Source organism: Stegodyphus dumicola, chromosome 2 (genome assembly GCF_044657685.1).
Source record: "Stegodyphus dumicola isolate Sdum_Otavi_A_Nest chromosome 2, ASM4465768v1".
Classification (NCBI taxonomy): domain Eukaryota; kingdom Metazoa; phylum Arthropoda; class Arachnida; order Araneae; family Eresidae; genus Stegodyphus; species Stegodyphus dumicola.
The window spans coordinates 113,143,717-113,171,144 of NC_140769.1; the positions used below are offsets into that span (position 1 = coordinate 113,143,717).

At 29.6% G+C, this 27,428-nt stretch overlaps 1 protein-coding gene across 3 annotated transcripts; it reads right to left on the reverse strand.

The window, feature by feature from the left end:
• Nucleotides 1-354: 354 nt before the first annotated feature.
• Nucleotides 355-27,428, reverse strand: LOC118192926 (E3 ubiquitin-protein ligase RNF185-like). 3 transcript variants are annotated; one of them, XM_035363938.2, is made up of 7 exons: nt 27,273-27,426; nt 27,071-27,144; nt 24,265-24,396; nt 15,823-15,951; nt 15,378-15,435; nt 9,868-9,988; nt 355-4,826 (listed from the first exon to the last, which is right to left on the reverse strand). In XM_035363938.2, exons 3-7 carry the CDS (start codon nt 24,393-24,395, stop codon nt 4,732-4,734), a joined length of 534 nt encoding a protein of 177 aa, XP_035219829.1. In that variant the 5' UTR covers nt 24,396; nt 27,071-27,144; nt 27,273-27,426; the 3' UTR covers nt 355-4,731. The 3 variants fall into 3 exon arrangements, with proteins under 3 accessions (XP_035219829.1, XP_035219830.1, XP_035219828.1); XM_035363939.2 differs by lacking the exon at nt 27,071-27,144 and having other exon boundaries at nt 9,868-9,985; nt 27,273-27,428; XM_035363937.2 differs by lacking the exon at nt 27,071-27,144 and having other exon boundaries at nt 27,273-27,428.

Sequence of the window (27,428 nt, forward strand, 5' to 3'; positions counted from 1 at the left end):
TCATTGATTGCACAGATTACTTCAGTAAAAATGGAAAGGTATTCCATGAATAAAGTATAAAAATTTAAAGAATGACCTTTTTACGCTTATTCGTATTGCACCCAAAGAAGTCTCTAACTTCAAATTTATTCGTACCGCATCTGCCATAACTCTGTTCTACGAGTATCCCATTACTTTTGATCACATTATATATTTTTAAACATCAGTACACCTTTTATTATGCTGAACAGTAAAACAGATAGTTAAAATATATTTTATTGTTCATCATTAATGTTAATACATGTTAAATGTAATCTTTTTCTTGCGAATTAGAATAATGAGGACTGGGAAAACAAAACAGATATGCACATAGAAAAGATTTTACAAACTAATTTAATCAGTAAAAACTGTACAGGAAAAGGATAATTTTAACACTAACTGAAATCTATACAATATGCTGCCACTTTTTAAATTCTTATAAAATGATGATTTTCAATTAAGATTATACTAAAATCTTTGTTTAAATAAAATTTCCCAAAATAAAATGCTTTCATTTTTTGAAAAAATATTATATATGAACCAGTAAAGCAACAGTTTAGACCAAGCTGCCCAAGCTCGATTAAAAACAAACCCTCAAATAAACAAAATTCAATACACTGCATTTGAGCTTAGCAAATAACACTTTGTACATTTATTGTCTCACAAAGTACACCTTTATAAGGTAATATCACTTATTCTTAAGACTGACACATTCAAAGACCTATGAATAGTAGAATTAGATTTAATTCTTTATAACCTAATATATGCAATAACTTACAAATATGTACATATTTATCTTTTACAAATCTATTATATTTGCATTAAAAAGAAAAACAATTCAGAAATGTAATCTTCTGAAGTTCTTCATGAAAGCAAATTTTTAAACCAAGTACTTTCTCACCATAGAAATTTCAATATTAACAGGTATAATAGAAAAGTAATGACAATGCATATTAAAAATTCAAATTTATTTCTAGCAGACTTAACATGGCTCTGCAGATATCAATATAAAATGAATTTGTGTTAACTATTTCTCATTAAAAAATTTAAATCATCCTTTCGGGTAATGCAAATATAAATTCTTTTCTTCTGAGAATCTTCCATAAGGCATGACTCCTTTAGGCAAAAAGCAAATCCTTGGTAATTATGCATGTTTATAACTACACCACCTTTGCGAACTGCCAGAATCTTAATAGGTTAGGTTAGGTTTTTTGATTAAGCCCTAGCAACTCAAAGGTTACCTGTCTATGGAAAGGGGTGCCTTTGTGGAGAACATTTAATTCACATGCAACCAGCCCATTCGCTAGGATTCGAACCCAGGCTGAACTACCTGTGTTTAATGACTTTGCCCATTGGCAACTGGCGGGTGAGATAGGTGGCAGGGTAATAGGGATATGAAACTCTGTATTTCATTTTCCATGATGTTCTTGATTAAAAAAGGGCTTGACAAAAATCATATTGTCTCCACTGGTGTATAGCTTCATAACCAACTAAATGCACAAACTGCACTCACCTGTAATTATTCAACTGGTTTGTTATTATGATTAACCTTGAAATAAGATGCTACAACAGCTATCAAACCAAAATCTCCAAATTACAATTTCAGTACCTAATTATAGCTTTTTAAATTTCAGTTGTGATTTAATTTTGAACATACAATAACAAGCATAAGAATGCTTCCATGAAATATTCAGATTACTTTAAAATGTCGTTAAAATCAAATATTTCATAGCAAGCACACAGGAAAAACAATATGACAGTATTTGAATGAGCTAAAAAAATTCTGGTAAAATGCAATGTGCATTGTTTAAAATTATATAAAACAGACATAGTGATAAGACTAATAGGAAATAAATTTATACCATAATTTTTTTTCAATCCATGGATTACTATAAATTATAAATAAAAGAAAATAAACTAATGCTAAAATATACAATTATTAAAATATTAACAAGCTACTATAAATAATTTTGAGTATCTTAAACTACATATCTTATGAGTATAAGTTGGTTATTTTTGAATATAGCAAAGCTCAAAAGGGCTTTCAGCCTAAGGAGAAGGATGCCTTTGTGGAAGGAAAACTAACTCATATTATACATGTAGGAAAATAATGAAAACCAACAATGCTGCTAGCCCTTTCACTTGGAATCAAACCCAGGTTGAAATCCCAGCATCCAGCATACTTGGTGGGACTCTTACAATCAAACAGAAATGCATTTCAGTAACTGCAATTTACATATTTTCAATTTTATAGAATGATAAGTTCTATAAAATTCTCATGGAACCATAATCTACAGCTAGGAAAGGCTAACCTCAGAAAAGTAATAATCGCAATCAATAAACTTACTTACAGAATAGATCACTTGGCAGATGCAGATAATTTGGACATAATAAATAATAATAATCGTCAATAGTTTTATTTAATTTTATACACATGTATGAAAGTCACTTAAATTATATTTAGCTATCAGCCTGAATGCGTATTAATTTCCATGACAACTCTATTATGCTCTGCATGCCAAGCGTTTCAAAGCATACATATGAATGCTAACACTGTATAATAGAAGAAATGACAAGAATAACCATATTTACTTGAAAATATCCAGAAAAATGACACATCCATAATTTGAAAACAGCAACACTCACTGTAGTGTTAGAAATTTGGCACTTTCTGAGAAAGTCATGATTTGCAATAAAAGCTAACTAAGGAATGAACATTACATAAATATTTAGTCATGTTTTTGAAGAGAAGGCTAATTCTCATCCGCATTGTGTTGGTATCTGCACAGCCAAAACTGGAAATGAATGAGCATTTACTCATTTCATACTGTATATATAAACATAAAACATAGGGTCCTATTTCATTCTGAGAGGCAGAAATGAGGAAAATTAGAATTCCAACCTGAACTTACAACAGTGTTGGGAGAGCAAATGAACAAGACCAAAAGTTGCACAATCAGTTTAGTGAAAACTCACAGAATGTACAAAATGGATAAAACCAAAAACTTAACGTTCAAGTGTTAATTTGAGCTCAAACTTAAGTTAAACACATTCAAGTGTTAGTTTGAGCTCAAACGAGCAAACATTCAAATGCATATCTTTGGTTAGATATTTGGTTGCACATCTTTGGTCTCAATCTCACAAACGATTGCAACAAGATATCATATCAAGGTAGCAGTTTTTGGAAGTTGGAGTTAGTTTATAATATTCAGCCCTTGATTAGATGATTAACTTGTTTCAATTGTTTGCGAGGTTGAAACAGTGCCAACCAATGATGTGGATCTGAGTGTTTGCCATCAATAGTGCGAGCTCGAATTAACACTCAAATGCCAAGTTTTGGGCTTTATCTGGTTTGTGCACTTTCTGCAAGTTTTTTATTAAACTGATTGTGCAGCTTTTGGTCTTGTTCATTCCTTATACCAACAATGTTGTAAGTTCAGGATGGAATTTTATTATTCCCCTTTTCTGCCTCTCAGAGTGGAATGCGACTCTGTGTTCTATGGTAATTATTGCTCATCTGAATGAGTACTACATCACTCTTAATTTGTAAAAACAAGTTAGAGTCATACGCATTTAATTTCTAAATCAAATATGGACGAATCGATTAAAAATTACAATTATATATTTTACATAATCAAAGGTAAGGGGGAGGGGAACTTAAAACTTCAGTATGAAATAAGTCTTAACAACTTACAACTTGTGGAGTTACTGTAAGGGGCAGACTGAATGCTCAGCATGATATCAGGATGCACCCCATGTATAGAAGAAAATGGGTTCAACAACTTCAAATAAATGCTTACTTTTCAAATTAATAATGTGGATATATAAATGAAATGAAAGAATGATACAGAAATTTATTCAACACATTAATTTAAAAAAAAATGTATAAAATTTACATAGGAATTGATAGTTTATATTATTGAGCATTTATATAAATTACCAGTTTTTAAATTCCTTCTTAAACAAATGAATACACATTTACCTAGTTTTAAACAATTTACAGTAACTACTCATCTATTTTACCAAACCATACATGGAGAAATAAAATAATAATAATAAAATTAAGTTTAAAAGGTTTAAATGATTTAAAACGATGTTTTGTTTTCTGAATGCAATACATATAAAGAGATTTAAAAAAGATACTACATCCAAAATTTCTAATATATTACAGATATTCATTTTCTAATGATATTTACACAATAAGTTAACACTTCATTCTGCAAAGCAGTACATAATTTGCATAGTAATAGAGTATATTGTTTATATAAATTAATAACTTTCATTAATTCATATTGAGCACATATATTGTGTTGCCCCGTTTAAAAATACATATTTGAAACAGCACATCTGGAATGATAAAAACAAAATAAAAAATAAAAATATTATTGCAGAATTAAAATAATACTGATGAGATATATAGGCATTATTCACAGTTATATTTTATATTAACACGAAATTCATTGATAAAAATTAATTTGAAGTCAAATATAAACTTACTTAACATATATCTAAAAATACAACACTGAGTATTCAAATAGAACGAGTATTATACAAAATCATTTTCAATTAAAATAGTAACTATTTTGACATTCCAGTTTTGTACAAGGTTTTCAGGAAGTCAGAACAAATTCATGATTTGAAAAGCAAGATATAAGACCTTGGATTATTTTGATACAATAGAAAAGGTTATATGTGTATAAATCTTTAGGATATTCACGCTAATAGTAACCATATGATAAATGCGATGGCAACATACAGAAAAACCTTTGAGAGCAGTTGATCTTCTTCAAATTCTGGAGTTCCAGGAGCTAAATGGGGGGGGGGAAGAAAAGAAAAGCGAATAATCTTTACTAATCAATAAAATTTTTTTACTAAAAACTGAAACAAAAATATAGTGTATTTTTAAAAAATTAAATGCACTTCCTTCTCTTGCCACATATTCATTAGTATTATGTATATAAAAGCCAAAACTACATTTTAAAAATAGTTTAGTAGACCAAAAAAAGAATCAGAGTACAATAAGCACAGGCATAGTTTAATTCACAATAAGTTCCCATATCATACACAAGAACAGAGAAAATATAGCATAATACAGCATGTAATAAAAATGTAGTTCTTTTGATAAGATTTTTTAAATGAGTTATTTAATTTGATTGCATACATTAGGTCTAACAGCCCAAGAGAAGGGATGCCCTGCAGCAAGCACATACACCAAGTAAAAAAAAAAAAAAAGGGGGGAGTTCAGTTCTAATCTCCCATTCTAAGTTGGCTGATTGCTGAAATTTAACTTCTCCCCCCCCAAGTCTCGAGAGTGCAACATTGGATATATATTACATATATATATATTGTTGTTTAAAATACATGTTTTGACATACAACTAGACTTTAAAATTGGTAAAAATTAATTTAAAAATGACATGATGACTTTAAAATAACATGTTTTGATCTTATGAGCCAAAATATGTATTACATACCAAATTTTATAAATTTAAGGAGAAATTCGAAGATTTAGCTTGGCACATCTTTTTTTTACTTTGTGACATGATTAATTAATTCACTTGGTAAACTTCTCAGTTTATGACTGCCTATTTCACTTTCCTTTCATTCGGAATGTGCAGAAAAATGACTTTTTTCTTTTTTGTTTCTTCTTTCTATTATTTTGAAATATTTTTATTTTACATTTTTTTAATCACAGCTGTTATTTTTAGATTTTTCCCTTTTAGATTCCATTTTAATTATTTTGTTTTGCATGGTTGAACTATACTTCTTCAAGTAATGATTAAAAAAAATATTTATTCATTGACTGTAACTGTATTTATTAATATAAATATTTTCAGAATTTTATTTATTTTAACTGCATTTCTTTTTAAGGAATACCTTGAGACCCAATTTGCACTATGATGCATATGAAAAACGCATGCTTTCTGGAAAAGATTCTTTTTGGAAAAGAAAGCACATATAATGCATCTTTCAATGGACAGTTCAGAAAGGATATATAAATGAAAAAGATGTATAATTGACATTTTAATTTATGAGGAGATGGATATATTGTTTACTGAATCTGCCACTGCGTTTATCATTGTACCCAGTATGCACCACAATGCACTTGAAAACTGCTTGCATTAAAAGAGGAAATACAGTAAAGAGCAGTTAAAATGGCTTTCAGTGAAACATTTAGGCAGGATCAGAAATGGAAAAGATGCATAGTCAACTTTTAATTTAGGAGGAGACACAAATATTGTTTACTAAATTTTGCATTACTTTATAGTTATATATTGTGCCATTGCTTTACACATCATTACGTTTTATCATCTTACTTTAAGTTTATTAAAATATTAGCCATATTTCTGAATAAGTATAAATAGTTTACTTTTAAAATCGCAAGAATCAAGTAGTATAATATTGAAAAAAAAAAAAAAAAAAAAAAAAACTAAATTTTATGCAAAAAATTATTTTTAATCTTTTTAACTCCTTGTCCATTTTCTTAAGGCATTCTTTAAATATATCCATCATCATACACATGTTTTTATTCCCAATATATCATAAACATTTTTGAAACATCTTGAATTTTGTCAAATTCTTATCGCTTTCCATTTCATTGGTATTTGCTCAGCATAAAATTATGAAGCAATTTTGACTGTGACGCTGAAGACAGAAGATGAAAGAAAAGACTAGTTTCATCAACATTAAAAATGTTCCTAGCCTATGTCCATATATTTCTTTAGATAAATTATTGAATCTTTAACAAACTTGGCTAAGATATCTTTGGCTTCTCCATCTCTGTAGGTATGATATAACATACGTTAAATTAATACAGCCCTTCAGTGAAAAAATAGTCATCTTTCACATTCACCTACGATGTTATGTCTTGTGCCTTTTCAAAACATAGGCCCATTCACTGGAATACTTGAGGTACTGCACTGAAAAACTTTTGACAAAAAATGGCTTGAACGTGCAGACATTTTACCATGAACACAGAACTTCTCTGAAAAGGATTTTCCACAAACTACCTATACCTTCTTTTTTCTAATTTTCTTCTTTCAGAAATATTTGTTTTCAATGCTGACATAATATTTAGTTTTTTCAACCGTTATACTTCCATAAATTGTGTATTCTTGTCAAACCCTTTTAAATTTTAGTTGTATCTTTCCCAGAGACCTTTTTTGTTGTTGTTCTGCTGTTGTTTTCTAAACACCTTTGTAGCAAATTAAACTTAAAGTAAAGCTCAGTGAGTAAGTTGTTGAGTTAAAACCTGTTTACCAAATGACAAAGGCATCTTCTAAACCCAATGGCAGGAGCATCTCCAAAGCAATTCCGGTTAACAGAATCAAGTATTTGTTCTACCACACCTAATAATTCAAGCTTAAAATCGGCTGCAAATAATCTAATCATATAATGTTGACAATTTTTAAGATCATTAATTTCCATACTAAAGAGTATATTTTTTACATTATCTGCAGTGGTATGAGGAAAAACTAGCTATATGAAACATTCATTATAAGAGGGTTGCCATAAAAATTCATATTTCATACATTTTTACTAAAAGATGGGATGTAACAGGTATTTCAAGAGAAGAATCTTGTAGACGTCTATTTCTGGCATGTCTCCATGAGTAGATGACACATTCCTTTTATAGTTTCCATGTTAAAAAAAAATAATTAAAAAAAAAAAAAAAAAAAATTAACTTTCCTTTGAGAGGTAACTTAATTTTTGGATAAGTGAAAATAAACGTGGAAAGATAAATATGGAGAAATGTGAGATGACTGATTATACATATTCTTTTTTCAGGCAGAAGCAGCTCTATGAAGTGGGAAGATACATTGTCATACACTTAAATGCATTTGAAATAAGTTTTGAATGGAATAATTAAGAATTATCATCTTAATTTTTAGGAACTGAAGTCAATTAGCACGATGCTTAACATTGCTGAATTCTTTTGACATCTATATAAACCTAATGCCATTATTCTCATAATTTAACTCCTGTTTAATCTTTCCAGAAAACAGGGAAATTATCATCTTGTCTCCACAATAATAGCATATGTAACTGAATATTTATTTGCATTACAGTTTTGATAGTTTACAAAGTAATGCATTCACAAAATTTAAACTCTGCTTTTTTTTGTGTGTGTGTGTGTGCATGTGTGAGAGAGAGAAAATAACATTTTAAATGTTTACAAATCAAATAGTAAATTGGAGATCAATAATCTGGCTACTTATTTAAGTGGATCCCCACCAATAACTACCACTGAATGAATACCGATTTTTTGTCTAAAGTTCAAATCAGGGAACACTGATTTTTCTTTGTAGCAGGAAAAGGGTAGCAACATTTTTGTAGTTTCCTATGTGTAATGTGAATACAAACCAGTTTCTCTTAGAATGTCCCTTTACAAAATCATCCGTGCCGCCCAGGCAGATAGCTAATTTCACACACACTATCCCTAATACTTCTTCACATTTAAACAGTAATATGTCATTGGTATTTCAGCATATAATATTCGTTGAAATTTTTACAGGTGCTGAAATTTGTTTTGTAAATATAAAACGATGGGCTCTACGGCTGTCTTCAGTATTGTTAACTTCGGTTTCTTTGTCTCAAAAATGAAAATAACACCATTTCTTTATTCTTTTTTTTTAAAAAGATTCCGTTTTCCAGCAATATGTTATTTAACTATTAAGTGCCCCTCACACACACACTTAGGCAGCTGAAGAAGATGGTTCTGTATTCAAACCTGCAAAATTTACAAAAATGATGCTGATTCTTGACTTCTCCAACAAACGTTATTCAGTTTGTTATTTTAGCCTAAGAATCACTTATTTTTCATTTATTATTATGCTCATTAAGAGGAAAACAGTAAAAATTCCACATTTCTTTTACAGATGAAATTGCTAATGAAAAATTTAAAATGCAGTTAAGCTGCAACAGATAAATTATGAGAATTGGTCCTGAAAATGTTTAAACGGGCAGAAATTTATGGCATCATTGTTAATAATAGATGACCACTCTTTCACTTCCTTCTCTTTACATTTCTTTCAAACATTTGCTTCTAACATTGTACTACATTCATATTAAATTGCCATTATTCTTCCTTTTCTTCATTATTTATTTCAGTTTCAGTTTCCAGCCACCATCTTTTCTGATTCAACTATATTGTTAAACAGCATCAATATTTTTATGAGTTATAAATTTTGTGATACTTACAGAATTTGAAGAAAGAATTACCTTATTTTCTGTTTTTTTTTTTTTTTTTTAATGTTTTAAATTTTTTTTGGGGGGGGGGGTCTCATGAGTTGAGAGAAGCTTTCGTTCGATTAGAACCTCTTGGTCAAGACAAAATCCTTGGCATCTGTTTCCCTAACTACCATATCAAAGGACAGTACCTAAATTTCTAACTCGGCAAAAGCTTTGCAATACCTAGGCATTTTAAGAAAGCTTAAAAAGAAACATATTGCATTAAGGAAGAATCAACACCAAATTGCTAAAAGACAGTTATTTAACCTAAAGAAACTACAAATGCTTTCTATGACAAGCTATTGATGCAGGAATTTGGGGAGAATTGATCCATAGTATATTACTACATTAGCAGGAGAGTAGGAAATAGAACATGACAATCTAGGTTGGCTGAGTGGCTGTTAGTTGCTTCGATGAGGACAGTGATGGTCATTTGAATCTCTCGGATATATAACATTCTCAGCAATTCAACTGTGGTAAACAACAATCTAAAAATCGCTGATTTGGTATGCTTACTTCTACAGATATTATTGTTCACTCTCTGTAAATTATGTGCATGTACATAAATATTACTTCTAATAACTGGCCCACTTCAAAATAAAAATTAAACAAAACTCACGAGGCGCAGGACGGCCATCTCCAAAATTGAAGGAGGATGCAAATATTCCAAAAGGGAAGGCACCAATTCCAAATGACATGTGGAAACCTGTGTCTCCAAATCCAAACCCAGGGAAGGACTGCTGATATAAGGAAGAATGAAACATTACTCAATGATGAAGATATTTTCCTTTTTTAACAAATAATCTGTAGAATATACTAAATATATATATAATAAATAATAAAAAATAAAAAAATAGTGTTATTAATAAAACTATAAAAACTGAACATAAAGTTTATTCAATTTCAGCACAAACATACAATATGAAAGCTTTATCAATGGCATAAAATTTTTTCTAAATTTTAGCACAAACCTATAAGAACGCTTTATCAATGGCATAAAACATTTCCCACCTAATGCTAGACATAGAAACTCACTATAATGTTTAAATGTACATGTTGACATTCTAATCCTACATGATTTCTAATAACATTATGAAATTACTTTTTTTTTAAATTGCAAAAAGCTTCCCGAAGGCAACCAGTGTGACTGCAACATCTAACAGAATTAAGTGGCAGCAAAATATTTAGAATTTACAAAAGCAATGAGCAACACAATTTTTAGAATTTAGGAGAGGTGCTGGGCAGCAATTTTTAGAATTTAGGGAGGTAGCATAATTTAGGATCGACAGTATCTATCAGTATACATTCTACAGATTTCAGTATGCTTCTATATCAAGCACACTAGCAAATGATTATTATTTGTGTAAGCAAAATCTATCAAATATCTCGCACTAACTCAAAACTGAGCTTAAAGGAGGAGGGAAGTTTAATATTTTAATTTATTATTTATTCCAAATATTTTATATTTTAATTTCATAGTACTTATGTATTGATGCAACCACCCTGGTGCAATCTAATGATATTTTACAGATGAAAGGCAAAACTTACAGATAAGGTAAGTTAAACTTTTCACCTGTAAAATATCTTTACATATAAAATATATATGTAAGGTGTAAGCTAAGATTTTTTGTAATATTTTAAAAAACGATTCGACAGCCACCAACATTTATTGCATCAACATATCAAAAGGAAACACATTTTAGAAAATCAAAATACAAACTTTAATTATTAAATAAGGATTATAGGATACATTAAAAAATAAAATGCTTTTATATATTTCCCATGTTCTTCTCATATACACAGTGATTTGTTTTCACCTAAAAAATACACTGAGGAATTCATTCCATATAACCTAGACATTGGCACTGGCTATTTGCCAATGTATCTCATAATGGATCATACTGTATTTTTAGAGATATTTTGCTGTAGTTTCTTCCTTTGCTGAGAAATTTCATAAGTGCTTATTTTAAACTTGAGTATAAGGCAAAAAATATCATAATTTGTCTATAAAAACCATAAACATGGTTGTCTGAAAAATGCTTTATGTGCATGGTTGCACACATGGAGGTAAGAAAGGAAGAGGCCAATCCTGCACTAACAGAGTGAAGCACTGCTCCGAAGCTTTGGTCTCCAGATGGGGTGTTTTTTGTTTACATTCAGAAGCTCCCTTGACCAGGATTCGTACACATTTCTGCATATGGAAATTAAGTACTTTTAAGGACCATTAATGAAAAAAAATTAAGGAACTCTGAGCAAATGAGAACTGAATAAATTCAATTAAAAATATTATGTATGCCTGAATTTCACTTTTGTAATACCATTCTAAAAATAAAGTAGATCCCTAAGTAGTATGCATTATTACTAAACATGAATTAATTAACATAATGATTAATAAGTTTGAGAAAAAAATAAACTTTATGCAATTTATTAAGTAGCATTTAATATTTTACATTTATAATAGTTGGACATATTTGAAAGAAGATAAGTGACATTTACGTTTTACTAACAGTTAGCTTTATGTTGATTTTTTTTTTTTTTTTTTTTGTCTCATTTTGTCATATACTTGGTCAGTCTAGAGTTTAGTAAGTAGCAGGTAGATTTTTATGTCAAACAGGATAGGTTAAAATGAGAAGTAAGATCATAATCAGCATGATTCATAACAAAAGACTGAATGTTGTCACCGCTGCTTCTTGTCTAAAGAGAGACCTGCTGATTAGAACTAACCTGAAAGGCCTTATGTAGGCATGATTGTCAAGTGTTGAAAGTTATCCAGGCTCTGTTTGATGCAGTTAGTGTCGTAGCTTTGTGTAGAGTTCCAGGGGTTGTAACCCAGTTAATATACTTTAAGGTTCCAGTAAGCCATTAAAGCACCAGAGGTGATAAGTTGCTTTATATTATTTTAAGTCTCACTGGATACAAAGAATAAGTTTTAATTGAATTTTTACATTTTTGTATTTTATCTTGTGACCACAGTGAGTATTAATGAAATGCAATAACTCTCTTTAATATGAAGAGATAATTTTTTAAAGGTAAGCAGTTAGTTATGAATAATTAAATTAGGTAGTTAGATAATTTTAGTCATTATGGATTTACATGGCCACTATTAAATTTTATTTTTTAACAATATTGTTAAAAAAGCACTATTAAAATCACAATCTAATAAAATTTCACAGTTTAAAATACATGCAATTTATGACATTGATTCTTAAACAATATTAGGACCAAATACTTACATCCGATAGTGTCAAAACCCATTAATCTTAATGGTAAATCACCCAATGTTTTGGTCACCACGAAGGGATCGCCAGTGCTTCAAAATAGTGTATAGGGAAAACCAGTTAGGGCCTCTCCTTCTTATTTCCTACCTCCGTGGTTGCAACAGTGTGATATATTCTGAAAATCTGGTAACATCTACTAAGATAGTTGCAATAATATGCAAGTAACAATTTTTAATATATTTGCTGGAGAAAATAAATCAATCTAAAAACTTAGGACGTCTAATTTTATGATCTGTTCCTAATGTTTTTGGTTCTATTTTTAACGTGTATGTATTTTTTTTTCTTTTTTCTTCTTTTCTTTTCTTTCTTTCTTTTTTTTTACAAAATATGTAGCAATATTTGGCTTATGTGAGTTAAAAAAAATTTTTTTCAACAACATTTTGTAATTTCAAAAAGAGTAATTACTTCATTATCTTGCAAATGCCAGAGATCCATTAAGAAGATAAAAAATCTGGAACATGTCAAAGCTAGCAGACTAAGACAAGCAGAGTGATAATGAATGTTGTAAAAATGGTTACAATGCGAAAGAACTGATAAATTATTATATTTTGCAGCCACCTGAAGTTCTCACTGGTGGTTAATATGGAAGTACCACTTCTTTAAATCATCAATACTTTTGAAATTACTTTATTTTCTATTTGACAATAAAAGAAAAAAAAAGGGGACACTCTTTTAACTTTCTTATTTCCCTTTTTTCTTCATGCAAGCCTTATAATGCAAATTTCTGTACAAAATTTCTATTTTTTATCTCTTAAAATTGCAGGAAATTGCCTCCAGAGAAGACGGCATCAAGATCCATTCTTTAATGCATAACTAAATTTTTTCTAAGTTTTGAGCAAATATCAAAATATGATTCAAGATTAATAAACATGCTTTTAACCTAGAGCTTTAAAATAGATAAAAAAAAATCAATTAAACTGAGGATTCCCAATGGGGTCAATATAGAGCATTCGGGATCCAAAAATTTTAACGGAGATCAACAGCCGAATATGCCCAGGCTAATGATTAGCATAATCAAGATCCCACTGATTATCAAAAAATTTATACATAAAATTGATAATTACTTACTGATATAAAGCTGTATCATGTAGTACTACACTAAGTTAGCCAAATGTTTAAAATTCAACCAAGAAAAATATCTCAAAATAAAAGCTGTTACCAAACCAACATTGCTGACCTTCCCTTTTTACCTAATGCAAGCAGTTTTTAATATAATAATTTAAGACAATAATTTATTACAAGAAACCAGCTGAATAGTTTTTAAGAAGGTGATTTAAGAACTAAGCAGTTTTATTCCCAATATTTAAAAAAATTTGCACACATTACTTAAAACTGAAGTTTTACACAATTAGAAACCGTGGCTTTGTTTTTGAAAACTTGCTTACATTTGCAAAATTAAAAATAATGATAATACAAAAAATAATAAAACATAAATCTAATAAACCATTTTTCTAAAACTTCTGCTCATGTTTGTAGTCTAATAGTTTACTTTTAAGTTATTTAAGAATAATTATTGGTATTATCATACTGAATGCTGTATGTTATAGAGAAAAGGCAGTCAATAAAGAAAATTATTCTTTTGAACAGGGTCGATGGAGGAAAAGGGCTGAGAATCCCATGGCAGACCATCACTTATTCAATGTTCTTGGTGCCAAAATAATTTATCTTTTATAATAAATATTCATAAATTATTTTTAAATAAATGTGTAAGAAAATAATACTTAATTTTATTAAGAAAATAAAAGCACACATATTTTTTTAATTTCTGAGTAGCATTTTTTTTTTTTTTCTTTGTTTGTTCCTTTAAAAACACTTTGTTATACAAATTAATAATTCTCTCTGGAATTACGTCTTTAAGTAGAATAAAAAGAAATAATATCAATTAGCGTAAAAGGGGATTTTCAAGTCCTTTGAGTTGCTTGATTTGTAATGTGTGTTCATTACTTAGGAAATCTAAATTTTCTTTCTTATTTTTTGCAAGATTTTTGCAAACTGTGATTACTTGTAAAGTGTAGTATAGCAGTGGGAAGATGGAGCAAAAACATGATGTCCTAAAAGATATATTCTAAATCTATGTATGTTATTAAGAGTTATTTGAAAAATGTAAATTTAAAACAATAATTATAAATTTAACATGATAGTTATTTAAATATTATTTATGGAAAAGCTCACTTAAAGGCAAATTAAAAAATATAATGGGAGTTTTTAAATAAGTTTTAAATAAGTTTTTTTTTAATACATTAGACGATGAAACTGATCACAGAATTCAAATTAGTAAAATCTTACATTTCAGAATGCTTGGTTGCTTTCACAAATTTACATATGACACATTCAAAACTTACATATTTTCAAGTGAAAATTATAATTTATCTGAATTTTTTAGACTACTGATATTTTAACAAAAAACTTTTCGTATTTTAATATAATCAATAATATCATTCTCATCTTTAATAATGGATGAAACCTACAGAGAAATGAACAAGTAATGATGTGTTCCATTACACTGAAAACCTTGCAGTCTAAGCATACCTAAAAGATTTTTTACATAAGATTAACCAGAAAACCCCATGAATATTATGCCAGTTTTTAAATCCTAGAAATTTCAAATTATATCCATTGACAGAATACATAGCCTGTCCCAAAAAATATGAACATTGTTTTCTTAAATATTAAACTTCCTCAAAAAGTTACATATTTTCATTGTAGTGATACAATTAACTTTTCAAGTCATAAAATTAACTCGCATATTAAATAGAAACTTTATGAAATATCAGTTTTTTAAAAAGCTAATTATCATTCTTTTTTCTCCACTATTGCTTAATTTGTGGAAATACATGTACTCAAGACTTACCCCAGCATGGTTTTCTGGTTCTGTTCTCTGTCCTGAAGGTCTTGGAGGTAATCGTTCTCTGCAAATTTTTCAACAGAAAATATATATTTTGATTTGACTAAGATGAACACAAATTTACACTTAAATGAAAAATCACAAAATGTTATATAGTTCAGGCATATATATATATATATATATATATATATATATAATATAAATTTATTCAATAACATAGCTTTTCTTTTATATACACATTTTCAACACACTTTTTTCACATAACTTAAAACTCACATTACGGAAAAAAATGGCATACATGTAATTTGGCATTAAAAATGAAGCAACATACTAATTAATGATTACTTCTTTAATAAAACTACTTTTTATTTCTATATATCTTGCAATGAATTTTGGAAAAATTCCCGAGTTGTGAAAAAAGTGCTTTCTAAAGTACTCAAAGAATGTCTACCTTGGATCCTGGTTTGAGCCTCCTCTGCCATACAAAGGAATAACTTTCTCTCTGCTTATTGCTGCTTTACATACTGGACAGACTTGACGGCTAGGTCGTGTCTCTAACCAACGATGCAAACATGGCCAACTATAAGTATAAAGTAAAACTCATTTCACAAATATGTGTCCGTACAACATTAATAAATATAGCATAAGAGTAAAAATCTTTTGAATATGAATACATAAAAGAGGAAAACTGACATTTCACTTTATCATGAAAAAAAGGTTTCAAAATTTATAGTTATCACTCACACATACACACACAAAAAAGTTCATTTTAAATTTTGAGAAAATTTCTATTTACTTCATTGCTTAAGCCTGATAATCCTTTTAAAATTTAAAAATGTAAATAAATCAGAGGAAATAACTGATATCTGAGTATATAATAACATACAAAGTTGATCTAGAAAGTAAATACTGTTTGGGTATTAAAAAATTAGCAATTTGTTTCAATTTATATTTTATTACAGAAAAATAAACACCTTAAACTATTATTGGTACTACCAGAGGGAATAAAAATCCGTTCAGTGGTTGCTTTCCATTATTCGAAGTTCAGATTTTGAGCGTGAAAGTGCAGTTGCCCTTCGCTCCCTATTTTTAACTTTGCTAATTTTTCCTTGTCCTTTGTGTTACTGGTTTGATCAGATAGCCTGGCTCAGTAAAAGTAGGCGGCCAGTGTAACTCTGATTAAAAAATCCGGTTATAACCATGTGCAGTGCTGATAAGAACCACGTGTTTCTGAGACTCCTTCCCCTTTATTTTTCTTCTTTCTAGGTATTCTTTCTCCTGATGAGAAGGGACCTTAAGCTGCCCTCGAAATCGATTGAGTGTTTCAACATGCTTACGCTAAATGCAAGGTTGTTTTTACGATTTTGATTGTCACATTAGCGTGTTTCTCTTTTAGTCTACCTTAAACTACTTTTCCACATATTCACCATATGAATTAAGGCACTAACTGTAGACTGCCTGTGACTTGAACCAGTTCTGGATGTTTAACTTGATCTCATCAAGACTTGCAAAGTACTGGCTGGTAAAAAATTTCTTGAAATGAGAAAACAAACAAGAACCAAGAAATTAACCAAGAAAGCCTATGTTAAGTCATGAGCTAGGTCCAGACTATAAAAAAGATGACAGAATTGTTCCCAGCAAAATGAGTTAAGCTGCCTACAGTATGCAATCCCGCATTGTCATTCACGAAAAAAATACATGTCAATAAGTAGTCCATGCCTTTTGTTCTGTATTTCATGCTGTAACTGCTTTAAAGTCTCACCTGTTTTTATGTGGAAAATACCAAGAGTCACCCATCAATGTGCCAGGAAAGCTGCTCACTTTCTCCTTCTGTAATAATGCTGTAGTGTTACTTTTAATTAACTAAGAAAGATTAAGTTTTTAAATAAATGTTAAGCTCGATGAAGTTTCAGCTTGAATTTATTGTTGGCAGCAGTGAGATATGAAATCCACAGATGCAGACAGCGGGCGCCAGCAGAAGTAAAGAAAAGGAGCATCAAGTAAAATAAGAGCATGTCCATAAATGTTTTAGTGAAAATAAAGGACTTTTAGGCTTCGAAATTCATCTCCTCTTGAGTTTTGAGGGACAGATCTTCAGCATCAATTTTTGTGCAACTGCCAGTGTCTGTAAATGTAAATGGTTATATTTCTCTTGAAAATGGACATGAGTATCTGCCTGGGCCAGGGAAGCTGATCAAAGAAGACTCATTAATAACACCCCCTTGGCGGTTTATCCATCACTGATCTCATAAAGAGATATGAAAACGCTTGCTTTTGTGTGAAAAATGCCGAGACAATAAGATCTATCATACGTCAGGAAAGCTGTTGTCTTTCCCCTTCTGTAATAATGCTGTAATGTTATTTTTAATTAACCAAGAAAGCCTATGTTAAGTTTTTAAATAAATGCTTAAAGATAACCAGTCTTATTTTTTCCATAACGGAAATTTTTTCTTATTCTTTTCATAAAGCTGTTGTCTTTCCCCTTCTGTAATAATGCTGTAATGTTATTTTTAATTAACCAAGAAAGCCTATGTTAAATGCTAAAAAGATAACCAGTCTTATTTTTTCTATAACGGAAGCTCGATGACATTACAGTTCCCTCCTTGCCATAATTTAGCACACTACACTATAAAGGAAAAGTACATAAAAAAAGTTATTTGTACTCAAGAAAAAAAGTTATTTGTACTTTACTTTGCACTCTACTTTTTAATGTCCCCTTCACTTTTATCTCTTTTTTTTTTTTTTTACTTTTTACGTAAAAAAACTTTAAGATGCGAGAGATATGGGGCCTTGGTCCTGGTTTAAGCTTAGCATATCTTATATTGTTAATCAGGCTTTGCTTTTTGGATATTAGACTTTTTCATAAGCATTTCAAATTTTCATTTCACAAGGGTGACACATAAAGCTATAATGAAAAGAAGCATGCCATAAAAAAGATGGGAGAACCCTAGTTGGGTACAAATTTTAATGAAATTCCCCTTTTTTATTTTATATGAAACCTACACCAATATTTACTTTTATTTATTTATTTATTTATTTATTTTTTTGGTTGCTTAATTGATCAAATGAATGCATAACAGGCTAAGTTACAAACTGCCAGGCAAGTAGGACAATAGGTGAGCATACAAAATGAAATTACGTTAATTGTGTACCATGATACTTATCTCACAATTATGAATTATTCATTAATTTTCAAAAATAATTATAATGTCTTCTTATATAGACAACATATTGTGTTATTTTAAAACATGCATTTACACCAGAAACAAAATGTTTTGCTAACATAGTTTCCATTTAACAATCGTTTTGTAACAATTAGAATAGTTACAAAACACTGCAGTTGCTTTCAGTAGCAGAAGCGGTTATAAGAGTTTGTTGTTGTTGTTACATAGTTTCCATAAAAGATGTGTATGCTAAAATTTTCTCCTCTTCACCGTTTTAATTTTGTTTAGTTCCTATTTATCTTCTTTCCATTTTATCTCTCTCTTTTTTTTTTTTTTTTTTTTTTGATAATTAAGGTACTACAGCTGACATTTAGTAGACAAAACTGGTGGCCAAAAGTCATCATAATTTAAAAACAAAATTCTTTTTTCTTAATTTGCATCTTTTTTACTTTAATTTTAATAAACTTATTTATTAATCATCCATTATCTTAACTGTCTGAGCTACAATGCCAAGCATTGACAAACTTCAGAAAAAATAAATGCACATCAGATTAAAATTAAACATTTTTATGCATTTATTGTTTATATATAGCTTTTAAACTACTAGCAGGATAGTAACCAAAGGCTAAATAAGTAACGTTGATGAAAATTTTAAGAAACACATACATTTGATTACATCATTGTTTGTTCTCTTCAGTTAGAAGAACTTTCTAAAGGTTTTCCATAGATTTCTCTAGTGGAATTTGGCAGCAATGAGAGCAGATTGAATTCCAATTTTCAATTTGTTGGGAAGTTTCATCACGAGATTTGGAAGGTGGGACTATTTATTTTAATTTGATTAACACACAGTATTCAAAGAAGTCTCTGTAGGCTTGTTTTTTTTTTTAAATACTGATCTAAGTGTACGCTTCAAATTATAATATTTATTAAAAAAATCTGATGTGTACACAACATGATTTCCTTATATGGAATATTAAATTATATGCATTTCATTTAAACTTATTTCTTTGAATTTCACTAAAGATATATTTCTCATTCAATTAATTTAGTTCTCACTTCGCAGCAAGGCAAAAATACATAAAAACTCGAAATATTTTTAATAAAAGTTGACAGATATATAAAAAAAAAAAAAAAAAAACACCAAATGCAGTTAAAACAATTAAAATTTCAGTTTCTATGCAAAAACAAGCAATTGGGCCAACAGGCAAGAAGGTGGATTTTTCATTTCAGTGCACAAAACTAAAAGTTTCCTTTTGGCCACACTTGGTAAAAAGACACTGGAAGTGCAGAAAGACAATCCACTATTCTGCTATGTTTCACATGTAAACAAATATGGCTGCTTTGGTAAAAAAAAAAAAAAAAAAAAAAGCTTAGCCACATTTAAACAAGTATTAAGTTGTTCATAATTCTACAACTATTGTATGCAGATACACTAAAGGCACAAAAAACTTAACTAGAAGATAAGAACAACATAATTCATTTTTAAAGTAAAAAATGCACAATTTACCAACATATAAGAATAAAAAAACTAAACTTACTGATCAGTTTATAGTCGAGTAACAGAGTAGGTACATATATATTTATATACTTTTGGTGCAACCGATTGCCACCAAAAAGGGAGGTGCACAACTACATGCTATAGCAGTCCTATATACAAAATTTCAACTTTCTGAAGCTACTCAGTTTTGAGTTATGTGAGATACGTACGTATAGATGCTATAAAAAAATCTCTTCGGAATCCATTTTAAATCAGTTTTAAAATTCTATTTGGGGAAAGAGTCCCTTATTCTGTCCTTACATACAGATGTCATGCAAAAACATCATTAAATTGCACTCAATAGCAGTCAAAATGGAAATTTTCATTGAAATATAGTAGCTGGAATTTTCCATGATTACAATACTGCCCTTACTTCGTACAAGGAAGTAAAAAGGATAAATAATTTTATGGAAATACCTTCTGTCCAGTTAGTAGGAAGACTGTGTAAATAATAAAATATAACTTTTTATATACCCCAACAAATAAAATTTCCAATTAATAAACTATTCATTACACTTAATTAAATAAATGAACATTTTCATACTTTTACACATAAAATTCAAAAAGTCAAAAAAAATTTTTTATGATGTACTCATTACATTGCAAGTGTATAAACGTTTTAAAATACTTTTTAAAATACTGAGTCCAAAATTATTTTCCAAATCACTGTTGGCAAAGTTAAGCACACGTGTAAAATGAGTTGTATTTCCAAGATAGGAAGATATGTTGGCCACATATTTTTCAGAGAATTCCTGCAAGTGAGTATTTCATCATGTGGGGTGCTACTTTCAGTGCTATCTCAATTAAAACTCAATTACTTCAGTGTTCAGGCTTCTGGTTGCACATTATTCGTACTTCCGAATTATCTGTATTTATGATACTGTAAATCTTTTAAATCTAGTCTATTGTAACGTTTTAAGCTATTTTATCGACCATCACAGAGTTCTCAGGAAAAGAATGACCACCACGAAAGTTCCCACGGACAGAGTATTCCTTAGCGAATTCTAGGATAGAGAAAGTGACCAGCGGTCACAAAACATTCTCAGCTTTTTTGTTCCTCTTATAGTTGTTCGAAAGGAGACATTGTTCAGTTCCCCTTCATCAGTTTATAGGTTCAGTGTCTCAGACCCCCAGTTGGAATCAAAAAGTTCCCACGGACTTTTTCCCAGGCTGTCTTCATCATATCCAGTTTTTAATCAAAGTGCTCTTGCCAGTCAAGAGGCTCTTCTAAAAATTACGGACAAATAAGGATCCTAGAAGTTTTTCCGACACGGCCAGGACAACTTGAACAAAATCATGGAACCCAGTTCCAGACACAGAGAAAAAAGGTGACAGTTAGTTGCAGTAAGTAGAGAGAGAAACCTTCTCTCGGGTTTTCTAGCTCGGCCACGAGAAAATTTTTGCTTCGATCGGAGCAATACTAATATCTCCGTCAAGACATCTACAGTGAGGTAGCCGGGTTCGCCGCTACCTTACGAAGAGCATCCCGCTCGGACACAGCTCAGTCTGGCAACTACAGGCTTAGCAATTTGATTAATTCACGACAGCCTCATCTTGAGCCTAACCTGATCTTTAACTATTTCCAAACAAGGAACTTTCATCTAAACAGGAACTTATTCACCCTACTGTGAGAACAATATTTTATAAGTTTATTTATTTTTATTTTTTTGCATATAGCCTAGAAAGAACCCGAATAAATTCAGCTACGCTAAATCTTGTCTTTCGAATTTGTCACACTATACTATATTACAATAATCCATTATTGTCCAATTTTCAAAGTGAATTTGTGCACTACAGAGAAGTAACTGCTTTCAAAGATTATAGTGATTATACCAACACATTCTGCAATTCTTTCTGCTATTTAATACTTCCTACACTAGAAAATTTCCATAGATTTTCAAATATTCAAACTAGGGGTTGAGATAATAAATAATAATGGATCAGCTATAAAATTCGTATAAAATGTGTGTATTTTTATTGCAGAAGGGAGGGAATGCAGCTGTATTTTACAATTTTAAATGAAATACAATTGTAGTTACTGTGCACCACCAGAGATCTCCACTGACCTGACATTTAAGTAAATGTCTTCCAGTGTATCCTCATCATGGCAGATGGAAAGCCTCAGTGTGAAAATGGATGGCATAATTATTGTAACTGATAACTATAGTTAATGAAAAAAATTTCAACACGCTATTCACTATACTGTGAATTCATATTATTTTTACAAAAACTTATTTATACAATTTACCAGTTAACACTAAGCTAAAATTAAAAGCTTTAACTAAGATTTAAAAAAAAAAAAAAATAAATAAATAAATAAATTCACATAAAAGAATTCTGAAATAAAAGTTCCAAAATCTTTTCTTAAAACTTCGAACTTGAAATATGATTTTTTTAAAAATTATAATTCTTACGACTCGTTGATTTTAGTCTATGATGTTATAACATATCATACATTTGATATCATAACATAAAGTTATTAACCAGCTGATGCAGCCTGCAGATCTACATCAATTGGTTAGTAATTTTATGAATTTAAAAGTTCAAAGCTTTTATAGCTATGACACATCTTTTCAACAACATATTAGAATACACAAGATACTGATATATATGGCTTATTTAGAAAAGTTGTTATGTAGTCTTTATTTTCACAACCACTAGTCAAAAACATGTATTTCCAATTTAAAAAAAATTTTAATGATCTTAGCATTTTTAAATTTAAAGAAATCAATTATGCAAATATTATGAAAACTAACTTTTTGTACATGCCTGCAGTCTCTATACTTATATTTTCGAAAAAAATTTTCTACTCATTATAAAAAATCAAACTAAGAGAAAGTCTGATTCTCTCACGACAAAAATTGATCGAGATATTCAATATCATTTTTAAGTACCACAAACAAATTGAAGAGCAAAATGTTGCAAGTGTACATACCTAAAAATAAAATGTCAGCTCAAAAAAATTTTTCTGATGTTAAAAGGTTAAGCGACAATTTCTATGCAGATTATTGCAAAAAATATTGATAATTTTCCCCCCAAAATGGAGATCTTATTCAATGAATTTTATATATTACCTGTGTGAAAATTCTTTTGACAAACAAATTAATCAGAAAAAGAATATATATATATAAAGAATAAAAGAGAAAAAGAATAAATACTAAAAATCAGAAAAAAGAATATCATTGAATGGCATTTAACAGGAAATTTAGCCTCAATTTTATTTATTAACTGACCCCCCAATGAATATGGATATCGGAAACTGCAAATTTTGAAACTATCTATATCGATCAACTTTTGTCATATGACAGTCAAACTCTTTTTGTCTGTTTATAATAAGCACAAAATTTTCCTAAATGGGAAATGGAAGCAAATATAAAAAGTTAGTTTTGATAATTTTTACAAAATATAATTTTAAACTTTAAAATGCCATCGCATGAATATTTGCATCATTTAAAATACTTCTATAACTGAAAGTATATATCTATGATTGACGGTTGCAAAATTAAAGGCTGATAAGGACTTTTGTGGACGCAGTGTATGCTGAGTAAAATTGAAATTGCAACACTAAAAAGGATTAGTGAAATTTTTCTCAAATTTATCGACATGAATGCTTTGATGATAACTAGAACATGATAACATTTTGAGAGAAAAAACACATTTATTATTTGAAAGTGATCCACTACAGAGCTATCAAATATCCCTACTTCTATATATAAAACAATTTGCCATTCAACATGGTACTGAAGAAATATAACTATCACATAGTATCTTAAAATCTGCTGCAGTTTGAAAATATTCTAAATGACATATTTAAAAATTAACTAAACTGGCCCTCATGACTGCTACAGTGTGTTTCGCTTCATGAAAAGCATGCTATTGAAGGCTGACTTGAATTACAATCTCAAATGATATCGGGAAAAAAAACACTGTGTGGTAATGACAATATGAATTAGGAACACAAATGGGAATGCTGGCAATGGCATCAAAGTGCCTATGTTAAAGTAACAGGCAATAGTAGACTACCACCTATAAGATTCTGATTTAGCATGACTTTTACTGACATCATGATTATCTACATAAATTCTGCAATATTTTCAATATCTTATCTGCTATAATTTCAGTTTTACTCAGTGTACATTCATTAATTCATTTAATACACGCAATTACTTTGCATAAATTAAACACTTCCTACCAAAACAAATGTCCACAAAGGCTTACTACAGCATCTTTTGCTGTGTCGAGACAGATATTGCATTCAAAAGTTCCTTCTTGAGTCTTGGTTTCCTCACTTCCTCCTCCTGATGCTTCTTCTGTTTCTGACATTCTGATTTCAGGAAAACAATTAAAAATTTTTAATAATAAATATATGATTAGGTATATTACATTATGTAAATATTAACTGGGTTAGAGTAGATTGAAGGGTGGCCCTTGTATTATCTCGTTGTTTCATTTATCACCAAGTTGTTATTTCATTTATCACCAAGTTGTTGTTTCATTTATTGCCAGGTTGTTGTTTCATTTATGGTAACCTGGGCAGTTGAATGTTATGGAAAGCCTATTATCATGTAATCGGTTGCATGGTTGCAGTAAATTTTGAATCATGGGAAGATTTGTAAGGGCTTGTGGTGTGTGTTGGTTAAGAAATACATTGCCTGTTTTGTAGTTTAAATGGTAGAATGGCTGAATGTGGTTAGATTAATTTGAAGTTTCTGTACAATTTGGAACAGAAGGGAAAAAGAACATTAATTGACTAGTATGTAAATGAAGGTTTACTTAGTAGCCATTATAAGTGTTCTGTTTGTAAGAAGGAAATGCATATGGTTGAACATCGGAAGATACCGACATTATGGAGGATATTTTTTACTCTTATTTTTGTGAATTTATGTGGCTACGCCGATATACAGATTCTAGTTAAGATAATTTTAGGAAGTTTTTGGATGCTGTTAAAGAATTTTGTGTGTCACAGACTGAAGCAATTTCCAAATAAGGTGAGTGGAATTTGCTTTCTGTAGTGCTTAGATGCATAAGATGAATTTCCTATTTTATGTTATTTTTATTGTTTTGTTTAAAATGTAGTTTATTGAGATTATGTATTTTTTGTTTGGTTCTACTGTAAAATTGGGTGCTCCTTTAACTTTTTAAGTGAAAACAGATCAATGTGTACATGTACAAAGTCAAGGGTGTGTGCGATGCGAAGTTTGTGCAATTTTCTGACTTTTTTTTAAGTGAAAATAGGTCGATGTGAACATGGATACTGAGTTTCTGCAATTCTTTAATGAATTATCGCTACACAAAGCCAAAATAGCAAGTCAAAGAATTGCACAAACTCGGTATCCATGTACCACCAAAAATCTCCAACTTTCGCCAAGGGGCACCCATAAATATATTTTTACCATTAACTGATACCACTGATTCTTCTTGACATCCAGTATTTCCGCTTAAGATAACTTGCAGATAAATATCTATCTTACTAATACAGCCATATTTTAACCATGGTGTGGACATGATTTGTTTAATTCTATGTTCACTAATGCTCTATTCATTTCTTTGTGATTAGTTTGACAATTCATACATTAATTTCTTAGCATTTTTTTCTTCCAACAACTTTTTTTTTTCCTTCCCAATATCTGGGTTATTTATAACATCAGTAGAAATAGCAAAGTAAATTCTACTAATAACTGAAAATGCTGATTAACACTACGACAAATATTAACGATTGAAAACCTGAAATGATAGGAGAAGGGAGGGTAGGAATTCAAACCAGGTGCACCATTAAAATTAATTAAGTCAAAGAAATTTTATTAAATAAGAAGGAACATTGCACATATTGTTCCTACTTATCTTGTTAAGAATAAAAATTACTTAACCAGTTAATTTGGAAATAAATATTTTGTTAATAAACAGTATTATAACTATACTATCACTTACTATAACAATCCACATATTTATTTCCTTTGAAGTAATTGAAAATTTTGTTTAATTTTCAAAACGGTGAATTTCTTTTTGCAAATGCATTACATGGCATTTGATAGCCATACTAGTATAGCACAAAACATGATGGGAAATAGATAAGCTGAACAACAATACCAAGTAGCTAGATGACACAATATTGATTACACAAACACACAACACAAAGCACTGACACATGCTTTGGTTACTTATGCCATGCTATGCTTATAATGGGAGTTTCAAATATTGATCAGTCAAAGAATGTGTTTATTTTGCAAAGTATATCTTTCCATGCTATTAGTATTCCTTGCAAAATATTAATATTCCTTTATATTTTAATATTTCCAAGAAGCTTTAAATAATATGATATCTATCTCACAACTGTTCTTCATACTAATTATATAATAAAAATTTAATTGGCAAAATCATCAATATTTAGTTTTTTGAAATGTTTGAGTACAGTCAGTTTTCAAAATGAAATGTTTGAAAACAGCCAGAAGGTATATGAAAATACCTTCCTGAAGAAACTTTCTGTCAGAGAACAAATGCCGAATAAGTTTAATCGGAACTTTAAATCAATCTGAAGCTTGCAAATTACATACCATTTACAAAAACGAAATTAATACTAATTTTAAGATATAGTAATTCTATCATTATTTACCATGCATTAACTTATAAACCAGTTCAAATATTATAACAATATATATATATATAACAAGTTTTTATGAATTATGATATATGAAAAATTCATAATAAACATCAGGTATTAATATTTAATAATCTGAAAACATATTGCAATGAAAGATTACAGATAGAAATTAATACCCAACAAGGAAAAAAAAGTCGAAATACATACAATACTTATATTAAACATTTAAAATTCCTTACACTCATAAGAAAATACAATTTAGTTACTATGGGATATAACAAGCAATTCTGATTATACCTTCGATATTTTTAAAATTTATGAACAGAAAACTTGATTAAATGAACAGCTTAATTTCGTAATGATGAAAGAAACAGTTTATGAAAAAAATATGAGGACTAACTTTTCGTGAACCTTTCCGGAGAATCTCACAGTGGGTAATAGAACAAATTTACAAACACGTGTACATAACAAACACTAAAAATAAAAACAAACAAATTAAATTCCACTTGACGGTTTACACAATATCAAGGTCATCATATATTAGTTATACTAAAGCATAACGGAATACCACTGCAAATTACTAATAAGAATTTAAAACACACTTTTTCCTGTTTTATTCACTTGGGGAAAATAAGTTCATAGTCATTCTTTTTAATATTAGTTCGTAAACAAGAAAACGTCACACTAAACTTCCATTTTGTCACACCACTAAAAATTATTGCTAAAGTGTATTACGAAGTATCTTTCAGCCACAGAGT

What these genes read in the sequence shown, in the direction of transcription:
- LOC118192926 (XM_035363937.2), bottom strand. Translation starts at nt 24,395, where the DNA reads ATGTCAGAAACAGAAGAAGCATCAGGAGGAGGAAGTGAGGAAACCAAG. An exon ending in CTTTGTGGACATTTGTTTTG is followed by an intron (nt 15,952 to 24,264) that starts GTAGGAAGTGTT and finishes TTATACTTATAG; the next exon opens with TTGGCCATGTTTGCATCGTT. An exon ending in GGCTCAAACCAGGATCCAAG is followed by an intron (nt 15,436 to 15,822) that starts GTAGACATTCTT and finishes AAAAATTTGCAG; the next exon opens with AGAACGATTACCTCCAAGAC.